General features: G+C 51.4%; 1 protein-coding gene across 2 annotated transcripts; it reads right to left on the bottom strand.

Moving 5' to 3' along the window:
- Positions 1-479: 479 nt before the first annotated feature.
- Positions 480-27,115, bottom strand: WARS2 (tryptophanyl tRNA synthetase 2, mitochondrial). 2 transcript variants are annotated; one of them, XM_075592929.1, is made up of 6 exons: positions 27,002-27,115; positions 13,385-13,639; positions 9,609-9,689; positions 8,890-8,975; positions 4,936-5,054; positions 480-1,390 (listed from the first exon to the last, which is right to left on the bottom strand). In XM_075592929.1, the coding sequence occupies exons 1-6, from the start codon at positions 27,089-27,091 to the stop codon at positions 942-944; spliced, it is 1,080 nt and encodes a 359-aa protein (XP_075449044.1). In that variant the 5' UTR covers positions 27,092-27,115; the 3' UTR covers positions 480-941. The 2 variants fall into 2 exon arrangements, with proteins under 2 accessions (XP_075449044.1, XP_075449043.1); XM_075592928.1 differs by having other exon boundaries at positions 9,597-9,689.

A 27,115-nucleotide genomic window follows, 5' to 3' on the forward strand; every position in this document is an offset into this window, starting at 1 on the left:
TGAAAGGGGAGGGGGTGAGCAGAGAGAGGTGAAAGGGGAGGGGGTGAGCAGAGAGAGGTGAAAGCGGGGGGGGGGGCCGAGCGGAGAGAGGTGAAAGCGGGGGGCCGAGCGGAGAGAGGTGAAAGAACAAGCTCCGGTGTTACAAAGTTTTTTACACACACACACGCCTCCTCCCTTCATAGCCACACACCCCGCTCTAAAATTAGTGCAGGACAGCGAGCGCTCATGCTCGGAGAGTTGGTGACGTCACCACTCAAGCATGAGCGCAGTCAACGTCAGCGGGGACTCAGCCTAAGACGGCTTGCAGCGCCGGAAGGCAAGCGACTCGGCAGGAAGGCGTCTTATGATAAAGCGCCGCTTAAAAGACATCCGCCTCCATCTCTACTATTTATACAGATGCTGTGGGAGTGTAGGAACCCGCTGCCATCTTGTCTTGTAGCCCCAGCGTGTGAAACAAAATGTAAAAGCCTCTTCCTAAATACTTTGACGTTTCCACAGCCGGCAAAGGCAGATCCCTTTATTGTATAAAAAGAGGGGCCATTATGTATGGAAAATAAGTTGTGATCACTTCGTGACATTGTCACAGAACCAGGAAGAAGGACCAGAGGATCGAACGACGATCACCTCCGCAGCGCCAGGACCCTCGTTTGCGCCAGATGGACCGTCGTCTGCGCCAGGACCCTCGTCTGCTTTGTGATTCCCACGAGATTCGGTTCTGCGCTTCACATAGAAAGGCGAACGGGTCCAAATTTGTGACATTATTGATTACAAAACAACTTTAAAATGGTAGACAAGATGACCCACGGGTCAATTGTTCCCCTTGTTTTAAGGAAGTATAGAGTCGGTAACCCATTCAAGTTCCATCTTGGTGGGCTCTTGCGCTGGCTCCCCTTGCATTGGCGAGGCACAGTACAGACTCCAGCTGTAGCCCAGTGAGGACCTCATCTCAGCCCCACCAGCCTGCAGACGTCATCGTACACCGGCGCCGCCAGCTCCCTGGCTTTGACCGCCCCGCGGTCCAACACCCCCCTCAGGTACCCCGCATCTCCCCGCAGCCGCTGGATCTCCTCCCGGACGGGGGTCAGCTTCTCTACCACCACCTCCGCCACCGCCAGCTTGTACTGCGCCGTCTCCAACCCGCGGCTCTGCCGCACGATGTCCTCCGGCGCCAGCCCCGTCAGGGCAGAGTGGATGCCCACCAGGTTGGAGACGCCCGGGCGTCCCTGGGGGTCGTAGGTCACCTCGGAGGTGAAGTCCGTCACGGCCTTGCGGAACTTCATGACAATCTCCTCCGGGCTGTCGGTCAGGCGCACGGTGGCCAGCTTCTGCGGGTCCGACTTGGACATCTTGACCGATGGGTCTCGAAGGGACCGGATCTTCTTGGAGCTGCCTGAAGGAGCAACACAAAGAAAGCGTAAGTCCCGCCGTCACACCTAGGCCCAAACCACCGGCCGGGCGCTCGCAGATTACGGAAGCGCCTTCTGAGAAACTGGAACACACTGAAAGCGCTCAGCAATACAACATGCTCTGAGCCGTCTCCCATTACTGCTCCATTATTGAAAGCAGCGAATCTGAACAACATGAAACATAACTAGCGCCTTTCTTTTCGCTATTGCAAAGTCTTTCCGCTGCGGCTTTTAGCAGCACCGCACGCCTTACATTCTGTAGCAGAGTTATGGAGGAATCGGTTGCTGAAAATTTGCCTCTCTGGGAGGTTAAAATGGCCGCTGTCATTTACACTTATTAAGACAGAGGCTGCCAAGTGATAGATTTCTTTATGCTCTAGTATCTCTCCTGAGTATGCTGTGCTTGTATGTTTTAGCAGGCGCGAGCTTGTGGCTAAATGTAGAATATATAGAGTGAGCAGAGATAGGGGAAAGTCAAGGGAGCGAGCAGAGTAGCATCACAGAGAGCAGAGGAGAGAAGAGAGCAGAGGAGCGAGCAGAGGAGCGAGCAGAGGAGCGAGCAGAGGAGCGAGCAGAGACAGAGGAGCGAGCAGAGAGCAGAGGAGCGAGCAGAGAGCAGAGGAGCGAGCAGACAGAGGACCGAGCAGAGGAGTGAGCACAGGAGCGAGCAGAGAGCAGAGGAGCGAACAGAGAGCAGAGGAGCGAGCAGAGGAGCGAGCAAAGAGCAGAGGAGCGAGCAGAGACAGAGGAGCGAGCAGAGACAGAGGAGCGAGCAGAGACAGAGGAGCGAGCAGAGACAGAGGAGCGAGCAGAGACAGAGGAGCGAGCAGAGACAGAGGAGCGAGCAGAGACAGAGGAGCGAGCAGAGAGCAGAGGAGCGAGCAGAGACAGAGGAGCTAGCAGAGGACCGAGCAGAGAGCAGAGGAGCGAGCAGAGGAGCGAGCAGAGAGCAGAGGTGCGTCGCAGAGAGCAGAGGAGGAGCGTGGCAGAGAGCAGGGGAGGAGCGTGGCAGAGAGCAGAGGAGAGTGGCAGAGAGCAGGGGAGGAGCGTGGCAGAGAGCAGGGGAGGAGCGTGGCAGAGAGCAGGGGAGTTGCGTGGCAGAGAGCAGGGGAGAAGCGTGGCAGAGAGCAGGGGAGGAGCGTGGCAGAGAGCAGGGGAGGAGCGTGGCAGAGAGCAGGGGAGGAGCGTGGCAGAGAGCAGGGGAGGAGCGTGGCCGAGAGCAGAGGAGCGTTGCAGAGAGCAGAGGAGCGTCGCAGAGAGCAGAGGAGCGTCGCAGAGAGCAGAGGAGCGTCGCAGAGAGCAGAGGAGCGTCGCAGAGAGCAGGGGAGCGTGGCAGAGAGCAGAGGAGCGTGGCAGAGAGCAGAGGAGCGTCACAGAGAGCAGAGGAGCGTCACAGAGAGCAGAGGAGCGTGGCATAGAGCAGAGGAGCGTCGCAGAGAGCAGAGGAGCGTCGCAGAGAGCAGAGGAGCGTGGCAGAGAGCAGAGGAGCGTGGCAGAGAGCAGCAGAGGAGCGTGGCAGAGAGCAGGGGAGGAGCGTGGCAGAGAGCAGAGGAGCGTGGCAGAGAGCAGAGGAGCGTCGCAGAGAGCAAGGGAGCGTGGCAGAGAGCAAGGGAGCGTGGCAGAGAGCAGAGGAGCGTTGCAGAGAGCAGAGGAGCGTCGCAGAGAGCAGGGGAGCGTCGCAGAGAGCAGAGGAGCGTCGCAGAGAGCAGGGGAGCGTCGCAGAGAGCAGCGGAGCGTCGCAGAGAGCAGAGGAGCGTCGCAGAGAGCAGAGGAGCGTCGCAGAGAGCAGAGGAGCGTCGCAGAGAGCAGAGGAGCGTCGCAGAGAGCAGAGGAGCGTCGCAGAGAGCAGAGGAGCGTCGCAGAGAGCAGGGGAGGAGCGTCGCAGAGAGCAGGGGAGGAGCGTCGCAGAGAGCAGGGGAGGAGCGTGGCAGAGAGCAGGGGAGGAGCGTGGCAGAGAGCAGGGGAGGAGCGTGGCAGAGAGCAGGGGAGGAGCGTGGCAGAGAGCAGGGGAGGAGCGTGGCAGAGAGCAGGGGAGGAGCGTGGCAGAGAGCAGGGGAGGAGCGTGGCAGAGAGCAGGGGAGGAGCGTGGCAGAGAGCAGGGGAGGAGCGTGGCAGAGAGCAGGGGAGGAGCGTGGCAGAGAGCAGAGGAGCGTGGCAGAGAGCAGAGGAGCGTCGCAGAAAGCAGAGGAGCGTCGCAGAGAGCAGAGGAGCGTCGCAGAGAAGCGAGCGTAACTTGATACGTAAGAAATCTCGCTGACCCCATGGCAGCAAACTGCTTATAACAGCACTTTCTGTTTCCGAGAATCCGTCCTCTGAAATTTATTAGCAAAGTTCCTGCAAATATCCCCAGGAATATTTTCCCTAACAGAACACAGCTAGAAGTTTCAGTGAATACCAGCCCTGGGATCTCTTTCCAAGCCCTGGGATCTCTTTCCAAGCCCTGGGATCTCTTGCTAAGCCCTGGGATCTCTTGCTAAGCCCTGGGATCTCTTGCTAAGCCCTGGGTCTCTTGCTAAACCCTGGGATCTCTTGCCAAGCCCTGGGATCTCTTGCCAAGCTCTGGGATCTCTTGCCAAGCCCTGGGATCTCTTGCCAAGCCCTGGGATCTCTTGCTAAACCCTGGGATCTCTTGCGAAGTCCTGGAAGCAGAGGGACAGTGACCCTGCATTTCTTGCTGTGTGCGCGGGGCGCCCTCCCCTCAGCGCTCAGGTTTCTCCGTAACAATGAGCGCTAAATTATTTATAAAGGAGAATATAAAATAAATACGCTGATATTTCCGTTCTCCAACTTATTTTAGTTTCCTCAGCCATTATTTTGTGCGCTGGTGTCTCGGGAGACGGGATTCTCGCCCCGCGGGGTCCCTGGGTCATACTCACCCCGCGGGGTCCCTGGATCATACTCACCCCGCGGGGTCCCTGGGTTGTGCGCTGATGTCTCGGGGGACGGGATTGTCACCCCGCGGGGTCCCTGGGTTGTGCGCTGGTGTCTCGGGGGACGGGATTGTCACCCCGCGGGGTCCCTGGGTTGTGCGCTGGTGTCACGGGGGATGGGATTGTCACCCCGCGGGGTCCCTGGGTTGTGCGCTGGTGTCTCGGGGGACGGGATTGTCACCCCGCGGGGTCCCTGGGTCATACTCACCCCGCGGGGTCCCTGGGTTGTGCGCTGGTGTCTCGGGGGACGGGATTGTCACGCCGCGGGGTCCCTGGGTTGTGCGCTGGTGTCACGGGGGATGGGATTGTCACCCCGCGGGGTCCCTGGGTGTGCGCTGGTGTCTCGGGGGACGGGATTGTCACCCCGCGAGGTCCCTGGGTCATACTCACCCCGCGGGGTCCCTGGGTTGTGCGCTGGTGTCTCGGGGGACAGGATTGTCACCCCGCGGGTCCCTGGGTTGTGCGCTGGTGTCTCGGGGGACGGGATTGTCACCCCGCGGGGTCCCTGGGTTGTACGCTGGTGTTCCGGGGGGCGGGACTGTCCCCCCGCGAGGTCCCTGGGTCATACTCACCCCGCGGGGTCCCTGGGTCATACTCACCCGTGATCGCGCTGGGAATGGGGAAGAAATGGCCGTATCTGCTGTTGAAGTTACGAGCCGCGTCCTGGGTCAGTTCCAGGTGCTGCACTTGGTCTTCTCCCACTGGGACGTGAGTGGCCCTGAAATGAGGGGGGGACTCAGTCTCACCCCAATCCCTGCGCGCACAGTCTCACCCCAATCCCTGCACAGTCTCACACCCAATCCCTGCACACGCAGTCTCACACCCAATCCCTGCACACGCAGTCTCACACCCAATCCCTGCACAGTCTCACACCCAATCCCTGCACACGCAGTCTCACACCCAATCCCTGCGCAGTCTCACACCCAATCCCTGCACGCGCAGTCTCACACCCAATCCCTGCACGCGCAGTCTCACACCCAATCCCTGCACACACCGTCACACAAACCCAATCCCTGCAGTCTCACACCCAATACCTGCACACGCAGACTCACACCCAATCCCTGCACGCACAGTCTCACACCCAATCCCTGCACGCGCAGTCTCACACCCAATCCCTGCACACACCGTCACACAAACCCAATCCCTGCAGTCTCACACCCAATACCTGCACACGCAGACTCACACCCAATCCCTGCACACGCAGTCTCACACCCAATCCCTGCACACGCAGTCTCACACCCAATCCCTGCACACACCGTCACACAAACCCAATCCCTGCAGTCTCACCCCAATCCCTGCACACAGTCTCACACACAATCCCTGCACACACCGTCACAAACCCAATCCCTGCACACGCAGTCTCACTCCCGATCCCTCCACACACCGTATTACACACCCAATCCCTGCACGCGCAGTCTCACACCCAATCCCTGCACACACCGTCACACAAACCCAATCCCTGCAGTCTCACACCCAATACCTGCACACGCAGACTCACACCCAATCCCTGCACACGCAGTCTCACACCCAATCCCTGCACACGCAGTCTCACACCCAATCCCTGCACACACCGTCACACAAACCCAATCCCTGCAGTCTCACCCCAATCCCTGCACACAGTCTCACACACAATCCCTGCACACACCGTCACAAACCCAATCCCTGCACACGCAGTCTCACTCCCGATCCCTCCACACACCGTATTACACACCCAATCCCTGCACACGCAGTCTCACACCCAATCCCTGCACACGCAGTCTCACACCCAATCCCTGCACACACCGTCACACAAACCCAATCCCTGCAGTCTCACCCCAATCCCTGCACACAGTCTCACACACAATCCCTGCACACACCGTCACAAACCCAATCCCTGCACACGCAGTCTCACTCCCGATCCCTCCACACACCGTATTACACACCCAATCCCTGCACACACCATTTTACACACCCAATCCCTGCGCACACACACAGTCTCCCACCCAATCCCTGCACACGCAGTCTCACACACCCAATCCCTGCACACGCAGTCTCACACACCCAATCCCTGCACACGCAGTCTCACACCCAATCCCTGCACAGTCTCACACCCAATCCCTACGCAGTCTCACACCCAATCCCTGCACACGCAGTTTCACACCCAATCCCTGCACACGCAGTCTCACACCCAATCCCTGCACACGCAGTCTCACACCCAATCCCTGCACACGCAGTCTCACACCCAATCCCTGCACGCGCAGTCTCACACCCAATCCCTGCACGCGCAGTCTCACACCCAATCCCTGCACGCGCAGTCTCACACCCAATCCCTGCACGCGCAGTCTCACACCCAATCCCTGCACGCGCAGTCTCACACCCAATCCCTGCACAGTCTCACACCCAATCCCTGCACGCGCAGTCTCACACCCAATCCCTGCGCAGTCTCACACCCAATCCCTGCACGCGCAGTCTCACACCCAATCCCTGCACGCGCAGTCTCACACCCAATCCCTGCACGCGCAGTCTCACACCCAATCCCTGCACGCGCAGTCTCACACCCAATCCCTGCACGCGCAGTCTCACACCCAATCCCTGCACGCGCAGTCTCACACCCAATCCCTGCATGCGCAGTCTCACACCCAATCCCTGCACGCGCAGTCTCACACCCAATCCCTGCACGCGCAGTCTCACACCCAATCCCTGCACGCGCAGTCTCACACCCAATCCCTGCACGCGCAGTCTCACACCCAATCCCTGCACACGCAGTCTCACATCCAATCCCTGCACGCGCAGTCTCACACCCAATCCCTGCACGCGCAGTCTCACACCCAATCCCTGCACGCGTAGTCTCACACCCAATCCCTGCACAGTCTCACACCCAATCCCTGCACACGCAGTCTCACACCCAATCCCTGCACGCGCAGTCTCACACCCAATCCCTGCACGCGCAGTCTCACACCCAATCCCTGCACGCGTAGTCTCACACCCAATCCCTGCACAGCCTCACACCCAATCCCTGCACACGCAGTCTCACACCCAATCCCTGCACGCGCAGTCTCACACCCAATCCCTGCGCAGTCTCACACCCAATCCCTGCACGCGCAGTCTCACACCCAATCCCTGCACACGCAGTCTCACACCCAATCCCTGCACGTGCAGTCTCACACCCAATCCCTGCACGCGTAGTCTCACACCCAATCCCTGCACACGCAGTCTCACACCCAATCCCTGCACGCGCAGTCTCACACCCAATCCCTGCACGCACAGTCTCACACGGGCTAAACAGCTATATAGATATAGGGGCTTTTTTGTCAAGTTACACAGTCAGATATTAGTCCATTGAGCCGCCCCATCCTTTCCCCTCCCCCTTTTCCCGAGCTCTGTGCCCCTCATGTAATATGTCATGTAATAAGTCATGTAATAAGTTATGCCTGAAGTACATTTTTGCATGCGATGTTTTATTCCAGTGCAGCCATTCTGGAAACCGCTCAAACAGTTGAATTATGATTATTTTAGAATTAGGACATTTGGGTCCTATATATGTGTGTGGGTATTTGGGATATAACTGATTTTATGTATTGTATAAACGTCTGTATAGTATAAATCAAACGTAGTGATCCGGTATTATTGGTCTAACCATATATAACTATAGTTTGATGCCGGTATGTTTCCCATCACACATATAGTAGAAGACCATCTCCGTTTTAACTTAATCACTATAGTTCTTAGTATCCGCTTATTGTAGCCTCTGGCCACTTATAAGTCAATAAATATATGTTTTACTTATTTCTCTAGCATCCAAGGTTGCTACTGTTATGTTTTGTCAGTAGTTGGTGGTTTAAGATGTTACGTGAGGTATTTGATCTTATACCATTTGTTACAAATGGGAATCCCCCCTGATGAAGTGACCGTGTGAGTCACGAAACGCGTAGGATATTGGACTTTGTTGGTGATGTTGGAGACCCTTTACTGGACTGGCACTGTCTCCCCCACCTCGCGTTTCCGTTATTCCTTTACGTTCGCGGACTCGGTAGCGATGACTTCACTGAAGGCGCGACGATTTCTGGGAGGTTCCCTCGGCTCTGGAGGAAAGCCCCGGTACTCGGTGTTTCAACATTAAAAATAACAAGGAGGTGTAGAGTTGGGCAAAAAAGATGGCTAATAGGAGGGCCCCAATTGCATCTTAATGTACTTTAACATTAATTTAAGAACACGTGCAAATATTATTGCAAGCATCCACGTTATCTCTATCATATCATATATATTTATATTAACCAGGCTTAGAAAGGACTTTCAGGACGGGAAATTAGCAGGAGCCGCCAGTCTGCCATCCTTTGCCGGACACATTTTGCCCCACAGGTTGCACGTGGAAGACGCCGATTCTAATGTAGAATAATAATCTAACATCACACTCTACGTGCTATTACTCTCCATACTTTTACCAGCAGGAAGAGATCATGGAACGAGGCAGATTGTCCCAGTGAAGTCCTACTTCCCTCCTGTCACACACACTGTCACACATAGTTGCATAGTATCACCAGCTGTGTGTGTGAATCCCCTCCCCCAGCGCTTACTTATACAGAAGGATGTCAGCCGCCTGCAGTACCGGGTAGGTGAACAGTCCGACGCTCCCTTCATTCTTCTGGATTTGGCTCTTCACCTAATAAGAGATTAAAATGCACTCAGTGTGTCCAACTTCCAGAAAACACGGACTACAAGTTACATGGGAGAGTAGAGCCAGGCGCCCAGGTGTGGCTGGGCTGGGAAGTTTAGATCTATGATGTAAAGCTTCCGGGGGATTCCCTGGAGAGACAGGTAGCGAGCAGGCCACACAATGGGCCCTTTGCATGGCCAGCTTTTGATTCCCGATATATAAATAGTATAAATAAATAGTTTAGCACCATCACTGCGCGTCACTTCGCGTCACTGCGCGTCACTGCACGTCACTGCACGTCACTGCGCGTCACTGCGCATTACTGTATACACTGCAGCACTTCTATAAGTATGCGACTTGAATAAGCCAACGGGACGTGTGCGATACATGTAGCAGAGTTTATTATACCAATCATATCGTTACTGACAGATGGTAACGGAGACGGCTGTGTCTCGGTTAACAGACAAATGGTAAACATGCTTCCTGATCATTTATGTTCTCGTAGTCCAACAAGGGCAGCCCACCCCTCAGGGGAGCGCCACAGCGGCAGGACGCAGAACAATGCCCGCTGCAGGTATCTCCGCCCGGCCGCAGTAACATTAATAACAAGCTCCGTCACCTACAAACCTCCGTACTGACCTTCCACTGGGGTAAGTGCCGTAACCGTGGCATGGAGGTCAGGCAGCCGAGGATCCAGCCCAGCTCCACGTGCTCCCTCACCTGGAGAGGACATTATACATTACACGGGCGCCCGGTCACATGCACCCCCCCGGAACTTCTATACACACAGCAGGGTCCATGTAATCAGGTCCCACGGGCCGGGAAACTGGGGTACAAAACAGCACCAGATTTATTAAGTGGGGGCCGCCGGAAGACCACTGACCTCAAAAATAACACACTTGAGTGGCACTGCTGCTTTAATTACTTATGGATGCATAGGCACAGCCAGTGTTGTACACGTACTGCACATATAGTACAGTGCAGCCGGGCACTCGTACAGTAAACACATACAGACACGCGGTTTGCACACACACGTGCACTGCTCTGCGGCCTGGAAACACGCCGCTTCTCACTCCCACGTCCCGGGTGAAGTCAGGTGTTTTAGTTGGAGGGCCTTTTTATTTGGACATATGGAACGAGACTCCCAGACCTCCCCCCCCCCCCCGCGGCTGCTGCCTGTTACACAGCGAGGTATGCGGCACGGAGTGCGTTCAAACCGCAGGACATAGCGGGAGAGAGAACCTCAGCCTGCTTATTTATCTAGGTGTTATTCTCCCTCAGCAGGGCCTGCCATCCATGACACAGATCCCATTATTCACAATTACAGTCATTTAGATTCAGTCAATGCCAAAAGGGGACTTTAAAAACGACTTTTTCACTCTCATATCATCAGATCGGGGACGTTAAAAAATGTGGGGAAATAGTCTCTTACGTGGAATGTATTTTTTAAAATAATTTATCACCTCCTACATTTGATTTCACTTTTAAAATGCGCCCTCTGTATTTAAATCGCACCCTATTTGGGAGTTGTATATAACCCTGAAACCCTCCCTTCTAGCGCTCTCCTATACAACCTCCCTGCTACCTGGTACACAGTGCTAAATCCCTATTAACGGCCACACAATACCGGTAACTTGTCAGCAATTCATTTCAATGTTGTGCTTTCTGTCTCATGCATTAGTGAGCAGGCAGTGATTGCATTTATACATTTGTATCTATATGCGAATATAGGAAAAGGGAAGAGAAAACACGCTATATATACAAAAATGTTGGCTCACAATTGGCAAGTGAATGTGTCATTAATAGTACATTAATAGTACATTAATAGTACACAAAAAGATACTTCATCAAAACTAAAAGACCAGGAAAGGAGACGCAACTCTACAGGTAGATGGGGAAAAAAAGGGGATTTATTCCATTTGAGATGCTCCGAAATGTTGGATACATTTGAATATGGATTAAATACCCGTTTTTTCCCCCATCTTCCTGGAGTGCTGCGTCTCCTCGCCTGGTCAGTTGATTTTGGTGAAGTATCTTTTTTTATATGCAGAAATAATAATAACGACATGTTCTTGTATTGCGCTGCTAGTTTTACGTAGCACTTTACAGAGACATTTTGCAGGCACAGGTCCCTGCCCCGCGGAGCTTACAATCTATGCTTTTGGTGCCTGAGGCACAGAGAGTTAAAGTGATTTGCCCAAGGTCACAAGGAGCCGACACTGGGAATTGAACCAGGTTCCCCTGCTTCACACTCAGTGCCAGTCAGTGTCTTTACTCACTGAGCCGCTCCTTCTCTCTATAAATAGAATAGAAATACATATTTATATTTTTCTTTATATGTACATATATATCTTTTTTATAAGTGTTCTTCAGTATGAACATACAGTGATCCCCTCACAGAACATACACCATGCGTGTGACTAGATGACGGTTGGAAACTCAAGAACGCCACCCAGAAATGGAAGTATTAGCAGAATACATCTACTTTTAATCAACAACTCCTTGGGGGGAAAAAAATTATGTATATAATTACTTTTCATTTAAAGGGAAAGTCCCACTTAGCACACAAAATATACTTTTTTTGCCCTTTAAAATGGGACTCCTCCTTCGATGGAGGAAATAACGATGATTGAAGCCTTTAACCACTCTACAATGCCGTGCGGGCGTTTAACAATATTTATCTTGCGGCCTGCCAGAGGAGCATGGAGGCGAGGGGAAAAAAGTATGTAACATGGAAGGAAGACAAAACCAGCAGAAGATAAAGGAACTACATTTCCAATGCAAACATCTGAAACCACCATTGGGTGTGTCTTTGCAGCAGCAGAAACCCTCACTGTGCAATGTTTTTATTTAAACCTCAGTCCAGCTCCGGCTAAACCGCAGATCACCTTTCTCCAACCCCCTCTCCCTTGGTGACGTCCCACATTTCGGTTGGGTGACCCCACAGCCCACTTGGATATTAACTTTGTCATTGTTTTTCTTGCAGCGAAAGGACTCCCCAACGGCAAAAAGAAAGGAGGGAACTAATTTGTTATTGTGAGCAGAGTGGGGGTGCTCAACTTGCCTTCTTAAAAGTGGTGGAAGCGCCATTGTTCTGACTCAAGCTCACTGTGGCAAGTGAGTAGAAGCAGGCAGTTTAACTCACTTCCTGTAGATGCACACTGAATTAGTGATGTACCGGGTACTACCCGGCGGCTTTTCAGCTAACCGGAAATTACCGGGACCCGGCAGCTGGAAAGTGGACCCGGCGCCGGGTATCCGGGTAATGTCAGGGTAGTTGAAAAGTATCTCTTACTTACCTGCTGGAAGCCCGCGGCGACATCTGAACAGGTGAGCAGAGGTGCGGGGGCGGTGGGGCAGCATCAGCGTCAGCGTGGAGCCCGCGCGGGAGCTGCAGGACGCCGTACTGCACCTTGGGCCGGGTACAAGGTGCCAAATCCTCTGGGTACCCGTTTAAAAAAATTTTAGGACCCGGTCCAACACTACACAGAATCCTTTTATTTGTATTTCATTGTAAAAAACAACAACAAAATTGGGGGGAGCTGGGCAGGTGGCAAAAGTAAGGCCGTGCCTATTGTGCTGTCGTTGGCGACGGCAAGACAGCGGGTGACGTCACCCGTCGCCACCGGCGAAAGCTATGTTTCGCCGGGCGCCGGAGTTGCGGGATTCCGGCAAAATTTGATTTGTTCAAGGGCCGTCACGTGACGTGACGGCCCTTGAAAAATCAAATTTTGCCGGCTTCAGATTTTCGCTCCGTCGCTGTCGCGTGCACTATAAGCGCACGCGGTGGCGGCAATGTATTTGTTTTCGGGCGACGTCTCGTCGCCGGCACTATAAGCGCGGCCTAAGGGAGAGGTCAATTACAATGGCTTTACCAAGTAATAGGCAAGTTGTGACTATCCACACTGGCTGCTGGGTCTAAAAGGAAACATGCTAGCCTGGACTAACAGGAAATACAAAATCAGGCAGTGCCAACTAGCAGGGGGAGCCAGGAACAGCTCAAGTAACTGAGAAAAGAGGGGCGTTGCCAAGGCAACTGGCTGAGAAGCCAACAGGGAAAGTTACATTTGTTGCAACTTTACACTGAGTGTTAGCAGCCTCAGAACAGGGAAAAGTTCAGTGACAGCGATCATGCTACGGGACACCGAATACCAATAATTTTCATTTGTAACCCCACAGTACCACTACTTTATATGGACAAACTCCGTTGTATTAAAAGAAAAATAGCATTTAGGAGGCGCCTCTCCGTCTGCTTTCTAAGCATAGATCTGGTATAAATCTTTCTTTAAAAAACGGGCGGAATAGTTTCTCTTGGGATGTTACACATAATTCACAATCTTCGGACGTCAGACACAGTACCACTGCTCTTTGTAAAGTCCATTTCGTCCCGGATCCCGGGGTTCGCCTGCACTGACCTGTGACTGCTGGAAGACGCAGCTGGTGTCAGGATGGATCCCGCAGGCCAGCAGGCAGGCGGCCATGTCCAGGACGCCCTCCCGCAGCACGGCCGGGTCCTGCGGGACGGTGAGGGAGTGCAGGTCCACGATGCTGTACAGGACACAGCCGTACTCCTCCTGCAGCTGCGCCCAGCGCTGCAGGGCGCCCAGGTAGTTGCCCAGGTGAGGGATTCCCGTGGGCTGGATGCCGGAGAACACACGAGGCGGGACATCCTGCAATACAGAGCGCAGGCGCTGAATGTGTGCACCAGTGATGGGCGAGGCAGTGATGGGGCGTGGGTAGGATGCAGAAAGGTCACCCTCCCAGGACCGCGGTGAGTTAATGGCAGTGCCACGTTTATTGGGTTACACATACAATAAGTATGTGTGTGTATGAACGTGTATGTATGTGTGTGTACACACACTTTGTTCTTAAATACAATGTACGCAACACTGTACATCTGATTCTGCGGACATGAATCTCCGTCTCTAGAGTTTACAGCTACTTCGGAGTAAAAGGGACACAAGAATGTCAGTGTAACTTTGAATAAATGTAAAGACTTCAAAAAGAGTGTACTCGAAGAATTTCCATGCATGTACAACACCTGTACTGTGTGTGTGTGTGTCTACAATGAAATTAGCATAAGTAACAGTCTAAGATCCACATCTACACCTTTCGGGGGTCGGAGTTGGCCCGCAGAGCCACCAGTGGAAGAACCTCGATGTACCTGTTTGTCACGCTCGTTTTTAGGGGTAAATCGCCATCAGCCATGATATGCACGGGCGCGGGGGGGCCACCCACGCAGTGACGCCAGGATCATGTGATCTCAGGAGCGGTCACATGATCAGGACGTGGGTTAAACACACGCTGCCAAGTCAGACTATACGTGTGCGCTGCACTCAAAGGGTTAACTGTAACCGCTCTCCAGTGGAAGTGTCCGGAACGGCAGATCTATATTGTACCTGCTTCTAACTTGTTGGATGATTGCCGTATGTGAGGGGCGAACCTTTCGTAGAGCTTGGCTTGTCCATGTCTGATACCGGGTCTCTGTGTATGCACGAGAACACGGGAAGACACTGAAAGTATGAGCTCAACTGATTGCTTCTGGTTTACCCCCCGAGCCACGACCGTAGTGCAGGAATCTTCCGCTCACCGCCCGGGTCACGTCTATAATAATATTAATATAATAATAATCTGGCCCGTTAAGGCCGGTGTGTGTGACCCATGGACCCTCTGCTGTCCCTCTATGGCAGGGGTCTCAAACTCCAGTCCTCAAGGGCCACCAACAGACAAGGTTTTACGGATATCCCTGCCTCAGCACAGGTGGGTGAATCAGTGGCTCAGTTTTTGACTGAGTCACTGATTGAGCCACCTTTGCTGAAGCAGGGATAGCCATAAAACCTGTCCTGTTGGTGTGCCTTGAGAACGGAGTTTGAGACCTCTGCTCTGTGGCTTGGTGTGGAGGCTCTGAAATCAGTGTGTGTATTCAGGCAGCCCGGTGCAATGTTTCACACTGATCCTCACCGGGAAGATAATTGCAGGGGAAATATATGACGCAGTGGAGAATAATAAATAATGGTGTAAAAAAAAAAGTTACAAGTCTTGATAAACTGAACTAAAATATATGTATTTTATATTCCGAGCTCTCTTCCTAATGTTTTGATCAGTCAGTTTCTGAAAACTTGCACTGCTCTTCTAGAGTGTAAGCTCTTTAGGGCGGAGGTCACGTGTGTGTGTGTGTGTGTGTGTGTGTGTGTGTGTGTGTGTGTGTGTGTGTGTGTGTGTGTGTGTGTATATATATATATATATATATATATATATATATATATATATATACACATACAGCTTTTGAAAACTTGCACTGCTCTTCTAGAGTGAAAACTATTCAAGACGGAGGTCACTGCCGTGTGTGTGATGTATACGTGTGTGATGTATGTGTGTGATGTATGTGTGTGTGTGTGTGTGTAATATATATATATATACACACACACACACACAATATATATATATATATATATATATATATATATATATATATATATATATATATATACACATATACACATATACATACATACACACTGGCAGATCTGCAGGATGGACGGGAGCAGAGAATGGCGTTCTGCTGAACATGATGGGAATAGCTTTCTCTGAAGATGAAACTCGTAATAATTCACAAAGTAAATGAACTGTCAGCATGCAATCCATCAAAAGCTGCTGCTCCCCTTCCCCAGTGAATTAACCCCTATATCTGCCAGGACCCTATGGCACTACACAGGTTAATGTATGTATGTCTTTATTTATATAGCGCCATTAAAGTACAAAGCGCTTAACAGTAGTAATACATGTGACAATCATATAAATAACAAATAATACAAATAAAAGATCATGGGAATAAGCGCTTCAGACATAAAAGTAACATTTAGGAAAAGGAGTCCTGGCCGAAGAGCTTACAGTCTAATTGGTAAGTAGGAAGAACGTACAGAGACAGTAGGAGGGAGTTCTGGTAAGTGCGTCTGCAGGGGGCCAAGGTTTATCTATGAGGTGTTAATTATCAGCAATGGAGCTACGGTGTGTTTTAAGGTGGGTCTTAAAGGTGGATAGAGAGGGTGCTAGTCGGGTACTGAGGGGAAGGACATTCCAGAGGTGTGGGGCAGTCAGTGAGAAAGGTTTAAGGCGGGAGAGGGCTTTAGATACAAAGGGGGTAGAGAGAAGACATCCTTGAGCAGAACGCAAGAGTTTGGATGGTGCATAACGAGAAATTAGGGCTGAGATGTAAGGAGGAGCAGAAGAGTGTAAAGTTTTAAAAGTGAGGAGAAGAATGGAGTGTGAGATGCGGGATTTGATTGGAAGCCAGTAAAAGGATTTCATGAGGGGAGATGCTGAGACAGATCTCGGAAAGAGTAGAGTGATTCTGGCAGCAGCGTTTAGGATAGATTGTAGGGGAGACAGGTGAGAGGCAGGAAGGCCGGACAGCAGGAGGTTACAGTAATCAACACGGGAGAGAATAAGGGCCTGAGTCAGAGTTTTAGCAGTCGAGTAACAGAGGAAAGGGCGTATCTTTGTTATATTGCGGAGGAAAAAGCGTCAAGTTTTAGAAACGTTTGAATGTGAGAGGAGAATGTGAGAGAGGAGTCGAGTGTGACCCCTAGGCAGCGTGTGACCGAACTTCCAACAGTAATGTGGAAGGAAGTAGTAGGGCCAGGTTTGGGAGGAAGTATGAGGAGCTCTGTTTTAGCCATGTTGAGTTTAAGGCGGCGGAGGGCCATCCAGGATGATATCGCAGAGAGACATTCAGAAACTTTGGTCTGGTACAGGTGTAAGGTCAGGGGGTTGAAAAGTACATTTGTTTGTCATCAGCATAGAGATGATATTTAAACCCAAGAGATGTGATTAGGTCACCCACAGAGAGAGTGTGTACAGAGAAAAGAGTAGAGGTCCCACGACAGAGCCCTGGGGTACCCCAACAGAGAGATCGATAGAGGAGGAGGTGTTAGCAGAAGAGGCACTGAAAGTACGATGGGAGAGGTAGGATGAGATCCAGGATAGAGCTTTGTTACTAATGCCAAGAGTATGGAGAATGTGAAGGAGAAGAGGGTGGTCCACGGCGTCAAATGCTGCAGAGAGGTTGAGTATTATGAGCAAAGTGAAATGACCTCTGTCTTTGGCAGTATGGAGGTCAATCGTTATTTTAGTGAGGGCTGTTTCAGTGGAGTGAGCAGTGCGGAAGCCAGATTGTAGAGGGTCTAGGAGAGAATAATGTAGCGGATTTAAAGCACACACACAGCACGGTGTAAGCTCTGAACAGCTGTAAGTTAGGAGTTACCCACCAGAACTTTTAATGTCTGGTTATGCCCACATCCAGGGTCACATTGCAAGGCCAGTATAACCAGCCTCACACTGATGAGACCCAAAAGGGCGAAACACCTGTCTGTGAGTAGGTTACTCGCTCTGCACTTCTTTAAGCCAGGCTATGCTGAAAAGCTGTGTAATGTGGCAGACATATGCATATAGGGGCCCTTTTTAAAAGTAGGCAAGAAGTAAAGAGTGACACGGGAGTAGTAATTTGCATGTCATTACCCAGAGTCCCTGGCTGCAGTGGAAGCGCTGTATGCTAAGAGATAATGGGGAAGGGCAGAGCTGCAGACCTGTGAATGTGCTCACGATGTGGTGTTTTTGTTTGCTGTACAAAAAGGTGAAGGCAAAGCTTTGCAGACCTCCTCTGGCATTTAAAGAGTTAAAGCAATGAGACACGACCTCTTTGGCAGGGAGGGGGTTAAGCAACACTCCTGCCCCCTCTGGCATAGATGGGGTTAATTGAAATGCAGCTAGCTCCCCCTTATCCTGTGGTAAAGATGGTTCACAACATTTCACCGGAGCAGTTTCCTTTCAGTAGTCAGACTAACTACATATTCACCTCTAGTTACGTAACCAATTTTGAGGGGGCCATTAAATATGGCTGCCATTAGAATCCTTACAAACGGAGTCCAAATTGCAGCAAATATGGAATTTCTGCCACAATCGTCATTCATCGAAGATCTCCCCATTTTTACCCGGTGGGTGCGGGTGCAAATTAGAGATGATTGGCCAGTGCTGTAGTTTTCAGCACGCTACTATGTCCGTGGGGTAATATCTCCTTCCATGTCATGCAAAAAGGATGAAGACTAACATGGTGTAGTATGTCTAGCAAAATGCAAATGCACTCACATTTTAAAATACAACACAGGGAATTGTACGAAATCCTGATCCTCTGGGCATACAGTCTCCGGCGCGTGTGCTCGTTCCCGTCTGACACTTCCGGTGTGCACTGTGGTAAGGGCGGATGTGGCGTCACGCTTGGTCTCCGGTTGCCAGGATCTCTCAGCAGATTCAATGCGTTTCGTCAATCGACTTCGTCAGGAATCTTCGACAGGAACCAGAAGCAGAAGATACTGGGCACACCCAGTCCAGGTGCAAAATACAGTATGTCGTTTAGGGACGTTGCAATATATTCCCACGGGGTTATATCGATAAAATAATCATTGTAATCCTGGATAAAACCATTACGGTTAGACGATGGGGGGGAAGAAACGACAAACAGCACAGACACAAAACGAAGCTATGACGCGGCGACTCCGGTTATTCACCTACGACCCAAGTAGGCACAGTTAATAAGGCTAAATCCCCGCTGGCGCTGAGCGCGCTCATGCTTGGAGAGCACTCCAAGCATGAGCGCCGGGTGTCCGGCTTGTACGCGGGAGAGGGAGGGGCATTGCGGGTAGTTGAGCGCGCGGGTAAGTATAGTTCCTTGTTTACCTAAGCACCGGTCGCGGGTGAGCGTGTGTGCCCGAGCGGGGACTTACATATATCTATATATGTAAGTAACCGCCGCAAGCGCCTCCCGCTCAGCGCATCCAGAGAGCCGGCATTGCCCCGAGCTAGTTAGCTAGTTAGCCTCTGTGGCTCCAGAGATAGTGCAGCTCCCCCTGCTACATCTGCGTGTCAGAGCCTCAAACTACAGTTGCCCACAAGTTAGAACGAGGCGGAAGGCTGGAGACGTACAGTATCTGAGCTGCAAGTTAGAGCTTTTTATCTGATCACTGTCAGAGCCGCAGCCACATAAACACAGGACAATGCCAACTTGGAATTGAGTCGCCCCCCAGGGCTCTTTATACCCAGACTAAAGACCCGCAGAGCATCCCGTTACAAAAAGCGTGCGTCTGCTCCGCCGTTGTCTCGCACCCTGCTGCACGGACAGATGTCTCACAGCAGAGTTCTTGTTTATGCGGTGAGACGTGGGGTTCTCCTAATCGCGCTCCCGTGTGGTGCCGCCGCCGCCGCGCTCCTGTGCGGTCCTGCCGCGCTCCCGTGTGGTGCCGCCGCCGCGCTCCTGTGCGGTCCTGCCGCGCTCCCGTGCGGTGCCGCCGCCGCGCTCCCGTGCGGTGCCGCCGCCGCGCTCCCGTGTCGTGGTGCCGCCGCCGCGCTCCCGTGTCGTGGTGCCGCCGCCGCGCTCCCGTGTGGTGGTGCCGCCGCGCTCCCTGAACATACACCACGTTGTTGCAATAAAAGTCCCCGCTGGCGCAGAGCGCGCTCATGCTTGGAGAGCGCTCCAAGCATGAGCGCCGGGAGTCCTCCGATTTACGCGTGCGCGCGCAGGGGGGAGGCATTGCGGGCCAGCTGAGCGCACGGGGAGGTATAGTTTTTTGTTTTGGTAAGCGCCGAACGCGGGTCAGCGTGTGTGCCCACGCACGAGCGCCGCATGCACCGCGTGAGCGGGAACTTACATATTTCTATATATGTAAGTTAATGCGGCAAACGCCGCCCGCTCAGCGCTGGCGGGGACGCCGTTACCGGGGCCAGAAGAGCATATCAGGAAATAAACAACAAATACAGCAGCAACACGGAGACCCGGTCTCTTAGATAACCACGCAGGTTTGCCACGTATGTAATGAGTCCCGGTCTCTTAGATAACCACGCAGGTTTGCCACGTGTGTAATGAGTCCCGCTCTCTTAGATAACCACGCAGGTTTGCCACGTGTGTAATGAGTCCCGCTCTCTTAGATAACCACGCAGGTTTGCCACGTATGTAATGAGTCCCGGTCTCTTAGATAACCACGCAGGTTTGCCACGTGTGTAATGAGTCCCGGTCTCTTAGATAACCACGCAGGTTTGCCACGTGTAATGAGTCCCGGTCTCTTAGATAACCACGCAGGTTTGCCACGTGTGTAATGAGGTGCGGGGTCAGCTTTCAGCTTTAATTCCTTGGGGTTCTTTTCTGTTTTTATCCTCCGCCCTCCTATTGTCGGATAAAATCACGCGTGTGGCACCGCGCGGTAATATTACAGGCCGGGCACAGTGCCTGCACCAAAGCGTGTCATGCATGCGATTTTATCCGACACAAAAAGTGTGCAGAGGATTCATTTAGACCAAGGGGGCAACTCCTACTCAAGGGCCCCCAACAGGACAGGTTTTCAGGATCTCCCAGCTTCAGCACAGTTGGCTCAGAGGCTCAGTCGAAGACTGAGCCACCTGCGCTGAAGCAGGGACTGATTGAGCCACCGGTGCTGACGCAGGGATATCCTGAAAACCTGGACCCTTGACGACTGGAGTTGGCCACCCCCGACTGAGGTTTTTGCCGGCTGGTGGGGTTCGGTGACTTTTCCCGCAGCCGCTGACCTATGCTGGACTCTGGGGGCGAGGGCGGCTTTCCATCACATTAAACGGCTTTTCACCCAAAGTCTCATTTTTTGATTACTTTGCAAAACATGCCAGAGTTGAAAAAGATGCGATTGTGCGAATCCGGAGAGAACGGCCGGGAGTCCCGGCTCATTCTCTGCGCTTCAACTTAAATCGGGCTTCAAAGCAGCATGGTTAATGTCGGTGATGCCAGAACCGCGCTCACAATAAAGGGCTGACCCATGCAGAATAAAGCATTGTACAGTGCACATGCATCACTAACAAATCATACAAGCCAACAGCGCACACCAGGCCGGCCTGCGCCTGGGGGAGCTCCGAGAGAGGGGGTGCATTATGTACTGTAGTTATTGTTATCGGTTGTAAAGTACCGACATACTCCGCAGCGCGGTACTGGGTGGGGAGGGGGGGGTACAGAGGGACATCAATTACATAAACATACATAGCGGAGAGAGACGCAAACAGGTACAGAAGGTAATGGGGGCCCTGCTCCTGAGAGCTTGCAATCTAGAGAGAGAGACAGAGTGTGTGTGTGTGTGTGTGTGTGTACACACTGGTTTATGGTGTCTGAAAGTACACATTTTCTTTACCAGGATCAGAGAAGAGAAACCCTGTAAGAATCTCCGGCCCAGGAATCTGCACATTCAAAACAGGTGGCAAAGTGCAGAGAGAGGGGGGAGAGGCAGAGCTTGGCGGGCAGGAGGGATCCCCGCTGGTACATCTGACAGGAAAGATTGATGGGGCTTCTCCCATGTGTCAGCTGAGGGCGCGCAGGCGAGGAAGCTGCAGACACAGGAGCTGCTGTGCTTACTGCCACACGGCCTGTGTGTGAGGCGGTGATTAATGAGGGTGCAGTGACAGGCGAGCGAGGCTTCCTCAGGGGACCATCCTGCAGGCCTCTGCTAGTAATTTCACGCCCGGAACACGGCTGGCAAACATGGGACTCGGCCTGTTAGGCCCCTCTGTATTGTATCTGGCAGAGAAGGGGTTACAGCCAGACCTGCACAACTCCAGCCCTCGAGGGCCGCAAACAGGCCAGGTTTTCAGGATATCCCTACTTCAGCACAGCTGGCTCAATTAGTGGTTCAGTCATACTAAGCCACTAATTGAGGTAGGGATATCCGGAAAACCTGGCCTGTTTGCGGCCCTCCTTGACTGGAGTTGTGCAGGCCTGGGTTACACGCTGCAAACCAATGGAAGCTGTGCAGGAGCTGGGCGTTACCAATAATAACACACGTCTATTTCTGGATTCAGTGTGTATAGGAATATACAGCCACACCGTTGAAGTGATGAGAACTTCACTATAAACACACGGGTCATTTATTAAATCAGTCACCCATCTCATCGCCGCTCACGCGCGGCCAGGAATACGTTTAGTTACCGAAAGCTGCTAAAATGTGCAGAATAGCCACAGCAGATCAAACAGAAACCACCACATGCTGACAGCGGGATTACTTGTGATAAATACGATGCTGGGCTTTCTTTACATACCCGTTTTGCCACCGTTTAGTTGTGAGATTTTTGTAAATAGCCCCAGTTTTCCCTGCATATAACACAAATATATCAGAGTTTATATAGGATGTGACAGCACGTTCGCGGCAGAATAACCCCATGTGTCCCATCGTATCGCACACGGAAGAGCCGTGCTGGCGACAGCGGTAAGTTCATTCATACCCGGACTCCAAGGGGGAGGATTCCGGCAGCGCAAGGCCATGTCAGGTAATGCCGGATCTAATCAGAGCTTAGTGAATCCCAGCCAATGTGAGAGGGGGCGGCTGCCCCGAAGAGCTTACACTCTAAGCAGTGTAAAAGGGAGGAAGAGTGCAAAGAACAGAGCAAGGTAAAGTGCATGCAAAGAAGCAGGGGCTGGGGTAGAACAAGTTACAAAGTGTCACTATAAAGAGATGGAGACCACGCAACGTATGACTGGAGACTTCAGAGGGTGACTTACACGGGAGGGAGTTCTATGGAAAGGGTCTCTCTCTAGGAGGTGGTTTCCAACCTATTTTGTATTAAGGAACCTGTAATTATATTGTGAAATTCTGTGGAACCCCAACCCTCTCTAATAGCACGTCTGAGACCAGATGCACTGTAAGGAACCCGAACCCTCTCTAATAGCGCGTCTGAGACCAGATGCATTGTAAAGAACCCCAACCCTCTCTAATAGCGCGTCTGAGATCAGATGCATTGTAAAGAACCCCAACCCTCTCTAATAGCGCGTCTGAGATCAGATGCATTGTAAGGAACCCCAACCCTCTCTAATAACGCGTCTGAGATCAGATGCATTGTAAGAAACCCCAACCCTCTCTAATAGCGCGTCTGAGATCAGATGCATTGTAAGAAACCCCAACCCTCTCTAATAGCGCGTCTGAGACCAGATGCATTGTAATGAACCCCAACACTCTTTAATAATGTGTCTGAGATCAGATGCATTGTAAGGAACCCCAACCCTCTCCAAAAGCGCGTCTGAGATCAGATGCACTGTAAGGAACCCCAACCCTCTCTAATAGCGCGTCTGAGATCAGATACATTGTAAGGAACCCCAACCCTCTCTAATTGCGCGTCTGAGATCAGATGCATTGTAAGGAACCCCAACCCTCTCTAATTGCGCGTCTGAGATCAGATGCATTGTAAGGAACCCCAACCCTCTCTAATTGCGCGTCTGAGATCAGATGCACTGTAAGGAACCCCAACCCTCTCTAATAGCGCGTCTGAGATCAGATGCATTGTAAGGAACCCCAACCCTCTCTAATTGCGCGTCTGAGATTAGATGCATTGTAAGGAACCCCAACCCTCTCTAATAGCGTGTCTGAGATCAGATGCATTGTAAGAAACCCCAACCCTCTCTAATAGCGCGTCTGAGATTAGATGCATTGTAAGGAACCCCAACCCTCTCTAATTGCGCGTCTGAGATCAGAGCATTGGAATAGTGAAGAGCAACGGCCACATCTCGAGCCATAACGGCACCGGAGCAACATGGCGCGCACACATAGGGGGAGGGGGGGACCACGGGCTTGCCCGCAAGTAACAAGAGTGGCGACCATTATCGGCGCGCGCCGGGGACCACCTCTGATCACCGACACCATGAGGAGCACCGAAACCGGATCCAAACAGACGGACGCGGAGGCGAGCGGTGGATGCCGAGCGGGCGGTGAGACTGCAGCTCACCCGGGCCACGGGACACCACACAATGCACATCCATGAACTATGTTGTTTTTAACTGATGTAAGCCTTGAATTGGGACGTTATTGTGGTATAAATGTTCTGTTACCATCTACACTACTGCTGCGTTTTCTCTCCACATGAGCACATCACCGAAATCACCCTCTTCATTATCAAGATTGCCACGGATTTGGATTTTGCCACGGATTTAGATTTTGCCACGTATATCCCTCCATTGGAGGGTATATTTATTTATTTTTTTCACCATTCACTGACGTTACTACTCGATACAGTTCTGTTTGTATTTTGATACAGTCCCCCGCTCCCCTTACCTTTGGAGGGTATGATGTGGAGAAGACTTTTGGAACAGTCTTATAAGGGTTGCATGGAGGAGTACCTCATAATAATTTAATTTCACTTTTGGACATTGTGTGTTCACTTATTATATTCACATTTATTGATTCACTGTGCACTATTCCCTGTGAACATTTTGAGCGTCACCGCTTGTTTTGCCGTTACCTCTCTAATAGCGCGTCTGAGATCAGATACATTGTAAATTCTTCAGTGTTTGGTACCATTTCCAAATGACCAGAAAATTGCCGGGAACCCTCCCTGCCGTGGTGCTAGGACGTTTACATCGGTGTCTCTATAGTGGCTTCTCAGAAGACTTTGCCTTACTCACGGTGCAGGCTTCCCCCTCATGGAGACTTCTGTGGCATGCATGCCTCCTCTTCTGAGAACTGCTGGGTTCACCTTGGCGATATCTCGGGACCCTAACTGAAGGGGCACTGTCCCTATCTAGAACATAATAAATGGGGACTGGTCTGCCCTATACATTCAGGAACATACTTGTTAACTATATATACTGAGGCTCCTCTACTCTAACTCCTCCAAGAACCTAACCTGTAGAACCTTCTACTCACCATTTATACACCCTCTGACATCTTTGTCTCCAGGCAAAACAGGATGAGGCTTAGCCTCTGCGGACTCACCCCCAATCCTGTGTTATAGGAAAAGTATCACTATGTGGATTCGCACCATTAACCCCTACAAGGCCATGGTAAACCCGAGGGGGAGTTACATGCAGGACATGTCCAAGGAACCCCAGTTGAAACACAATACTTTAGGAAATAAATCTTAATAAATCAAACTTTATTGTTGCTTTGGCTTGCTCGGCTGGTTCAGAAACGTTGGATCATTTTTAAAAGGAAAACTATAATTAAGGGTTATAGTCGAAGCTAACGAAAAGCATAGGATGAACGCGAGTATGAGGACAAGGTGGTTGGACACCCTGTATCGAACATGCAAAGCAGCGGTTTTCCACCCAACGGTCTCTTAATAATGGACTCTGTGAAACCTCACATTCAAACAGAAGTCAAAAGAGCTTGCAAAAGTGTTTCCGCTGAATTACTGATAATTCCAGGAGGATTTACGAAAATGCTACCGACGATAGACGTTGGCGTAAACAAACCCTTCACGGCAAAGGTGAGAAAAATGGATGTCTGAAGGACTTCACACATATACAAAGACCGGAAGAATGCGCCGAGCAGCACTTTCCGAAGTGACATGTTGGGTGAAGGAAGCCTGGGATGACGTCAGCACTGAACGATTGTGAATGCCTTCCGTCCGGAAAGCGGAATTTGTGAGGAGGCTGATTCAGAAGATAATCGCAACGATGGTGGGAAAATGAAAATGAAGACCAGGATCTCTTAAACCGCGAATATTTACAGATGTTTTGCTGGGACACTGCCGATTCAAAGTTAGATGGTTTTGAATAAAAGTATAGGTATAACATCTGGAGATTGGTATGCATTGCTTTGCGGTTGTGCATCTTTTATTTTTCTATTTCACCAGGGGGATATACACAGGAAATTATGGTACTTGCTTCAAGGACCTTACAAACTATAAAGGAAGGGAAAATGGAAACAATGGTAAGGGGGCAGAAGAAGGTTGGGGTGTTTCTGAGAGCTGCTTGTTATGATGCCGGGATGCTCATTACTTTATAGCAGATGAGAAGTACAGTATTATGGTGGAGGTAGGAGGTAAAAGATTTACGATTTCAGGTGAATGATGCATAAATTTCCTTGATGTAGTGAGTTTTCAGGTCATGTTTAAATGTGTGAAGGGGAGGGAAGTGATGTTGCAGGGAAGGGAACTCCGTAGGTGAAGTCTTGAGGCGGCAGTGGCAGGAGGTAATGAGGGAAGAGGACCTTATTGGTAGAGCAAAGGCTCTGTGGGGAAGTATTTGGAGATGTCTTCTGAGATGTATGGAGCGGCTGCTTTTCTGGAGGAGACCTTTTACGTGAAGAACAGAATCTTACATTAGATTCAGGGTGATATTGTTAGCCAGTGTAGGGATTTACATAAAGTCAAGGGCACAATGTGTGAGAAGATTGAGTTTGTCAACAGCATTTACAATGAACTGAAGGAGGGGAAGACAGGAAAGAAAAAGGATCAGATAGAGAGAAATTGCAGTAGTCAAGCCGAGATTTTGTGAGGGAGCGGATTAGGATTTTGGTGGACTGGATGAGAAAGGGGTGGATTATGACAACATGGCTGAATATCGTTGAAGTGACATGATTTAGTGAGAGATTTGTGGGATGAAGGAGAAGGACGAATCAAAGATGACTCCTAGGCATCTGTCTTGGGGTATTGGAGCTGTGATGGAGTTATTATGCTTACGGTGAATGACGGTGTGAGGATGGAAATGGCGGGAGAGAGGATTTACTGTTCTATCTTGGCCATATTGATCAGAGAGACAATTAGTGACAGTGTCTAGAGAGAACAGATATATTTGGGGAGAGAGAACATTGTGTTAACCATTTCAGTGCAGTCATGTCTTTTTTCAACCTCATCTACCATGTAACTATGAAGATGATTAGGGAGAGATAGAATAAATGGTGTTAATCATTTCAGTGCCAGGGGACTCTGGACTACATCAAGATGAGTGAGATTCAGGTTATAGATACCCCCACCCCACCCCTTACATATGGTCTTAACCCCTCCACTGCCAGGTGGGTCACTGGCATTCCATCCATATCTGAATGAGTCACGTGGTCTTAACTTAACCCCTCCACTGCCAGGCGAGTCACTGGCATTCCATCCATATCTGAATGAGTCACGTGGTCTTAACTTCACCCCCATCACTGCCAGAGGGGGTGTGCAGCGCACTGTGTGCCGCCTGGCTTCTCTCTCTCCCGCCCTCCCCGGGACGGTACCCGGCCTCCCCCGCCCAGTACCTGGCCTCCCCCGCCCAGTACCTGGCCTCCCCGGTCCGGTTCGCTCCCCAAACCCCGGTGTCCACTGCTCAGGCGGTACAGCACTGCCCGCTGCGCCCTGAGCAGCGCCATCTTGGTGACGTCAGGGACGGCGGC

This window comes from Ascaphus truei, chromosome 3, assembly GCF_040206685.1.
Source record: "Ascaphus truei isolate aAscTru1 chromosome 3, aAscTru1.hap1, whole genome shotgun sequence".
Classification (NCBI taxonomy): Eukaryota; Metazoa; Chordata; class Amphibia; order Anura; family Ascaphidae; genus Ascaphus; species Ascaphus truei.

Excerpts from the sequence above, each read along its gene's own strand:
- WARS2 (XM_075592928.1), bottom strand. The coding sequence starts at position 27,091 with ATGGCGCTGCTCAGGGCGCAGCGGGCAGTGCTGTACCGCCTGAGCAGT. Across the intron at positions 8,976-9,596 it reads AGTGGAAGGTCAGTACGGAG|GTGAAGAGCCAAATCCAGAA; the intron begins GTTTGTAGGTGA and ends ATCTCTTATTAG. Across the intron at positions 5,055-8,889 it reads GCTGACATCCTTCTGTATAA|GGCCACTCACGTCCCAGTGG; the intron begins GTAAGCGCTGGG and ends CCCTCATTTCAG.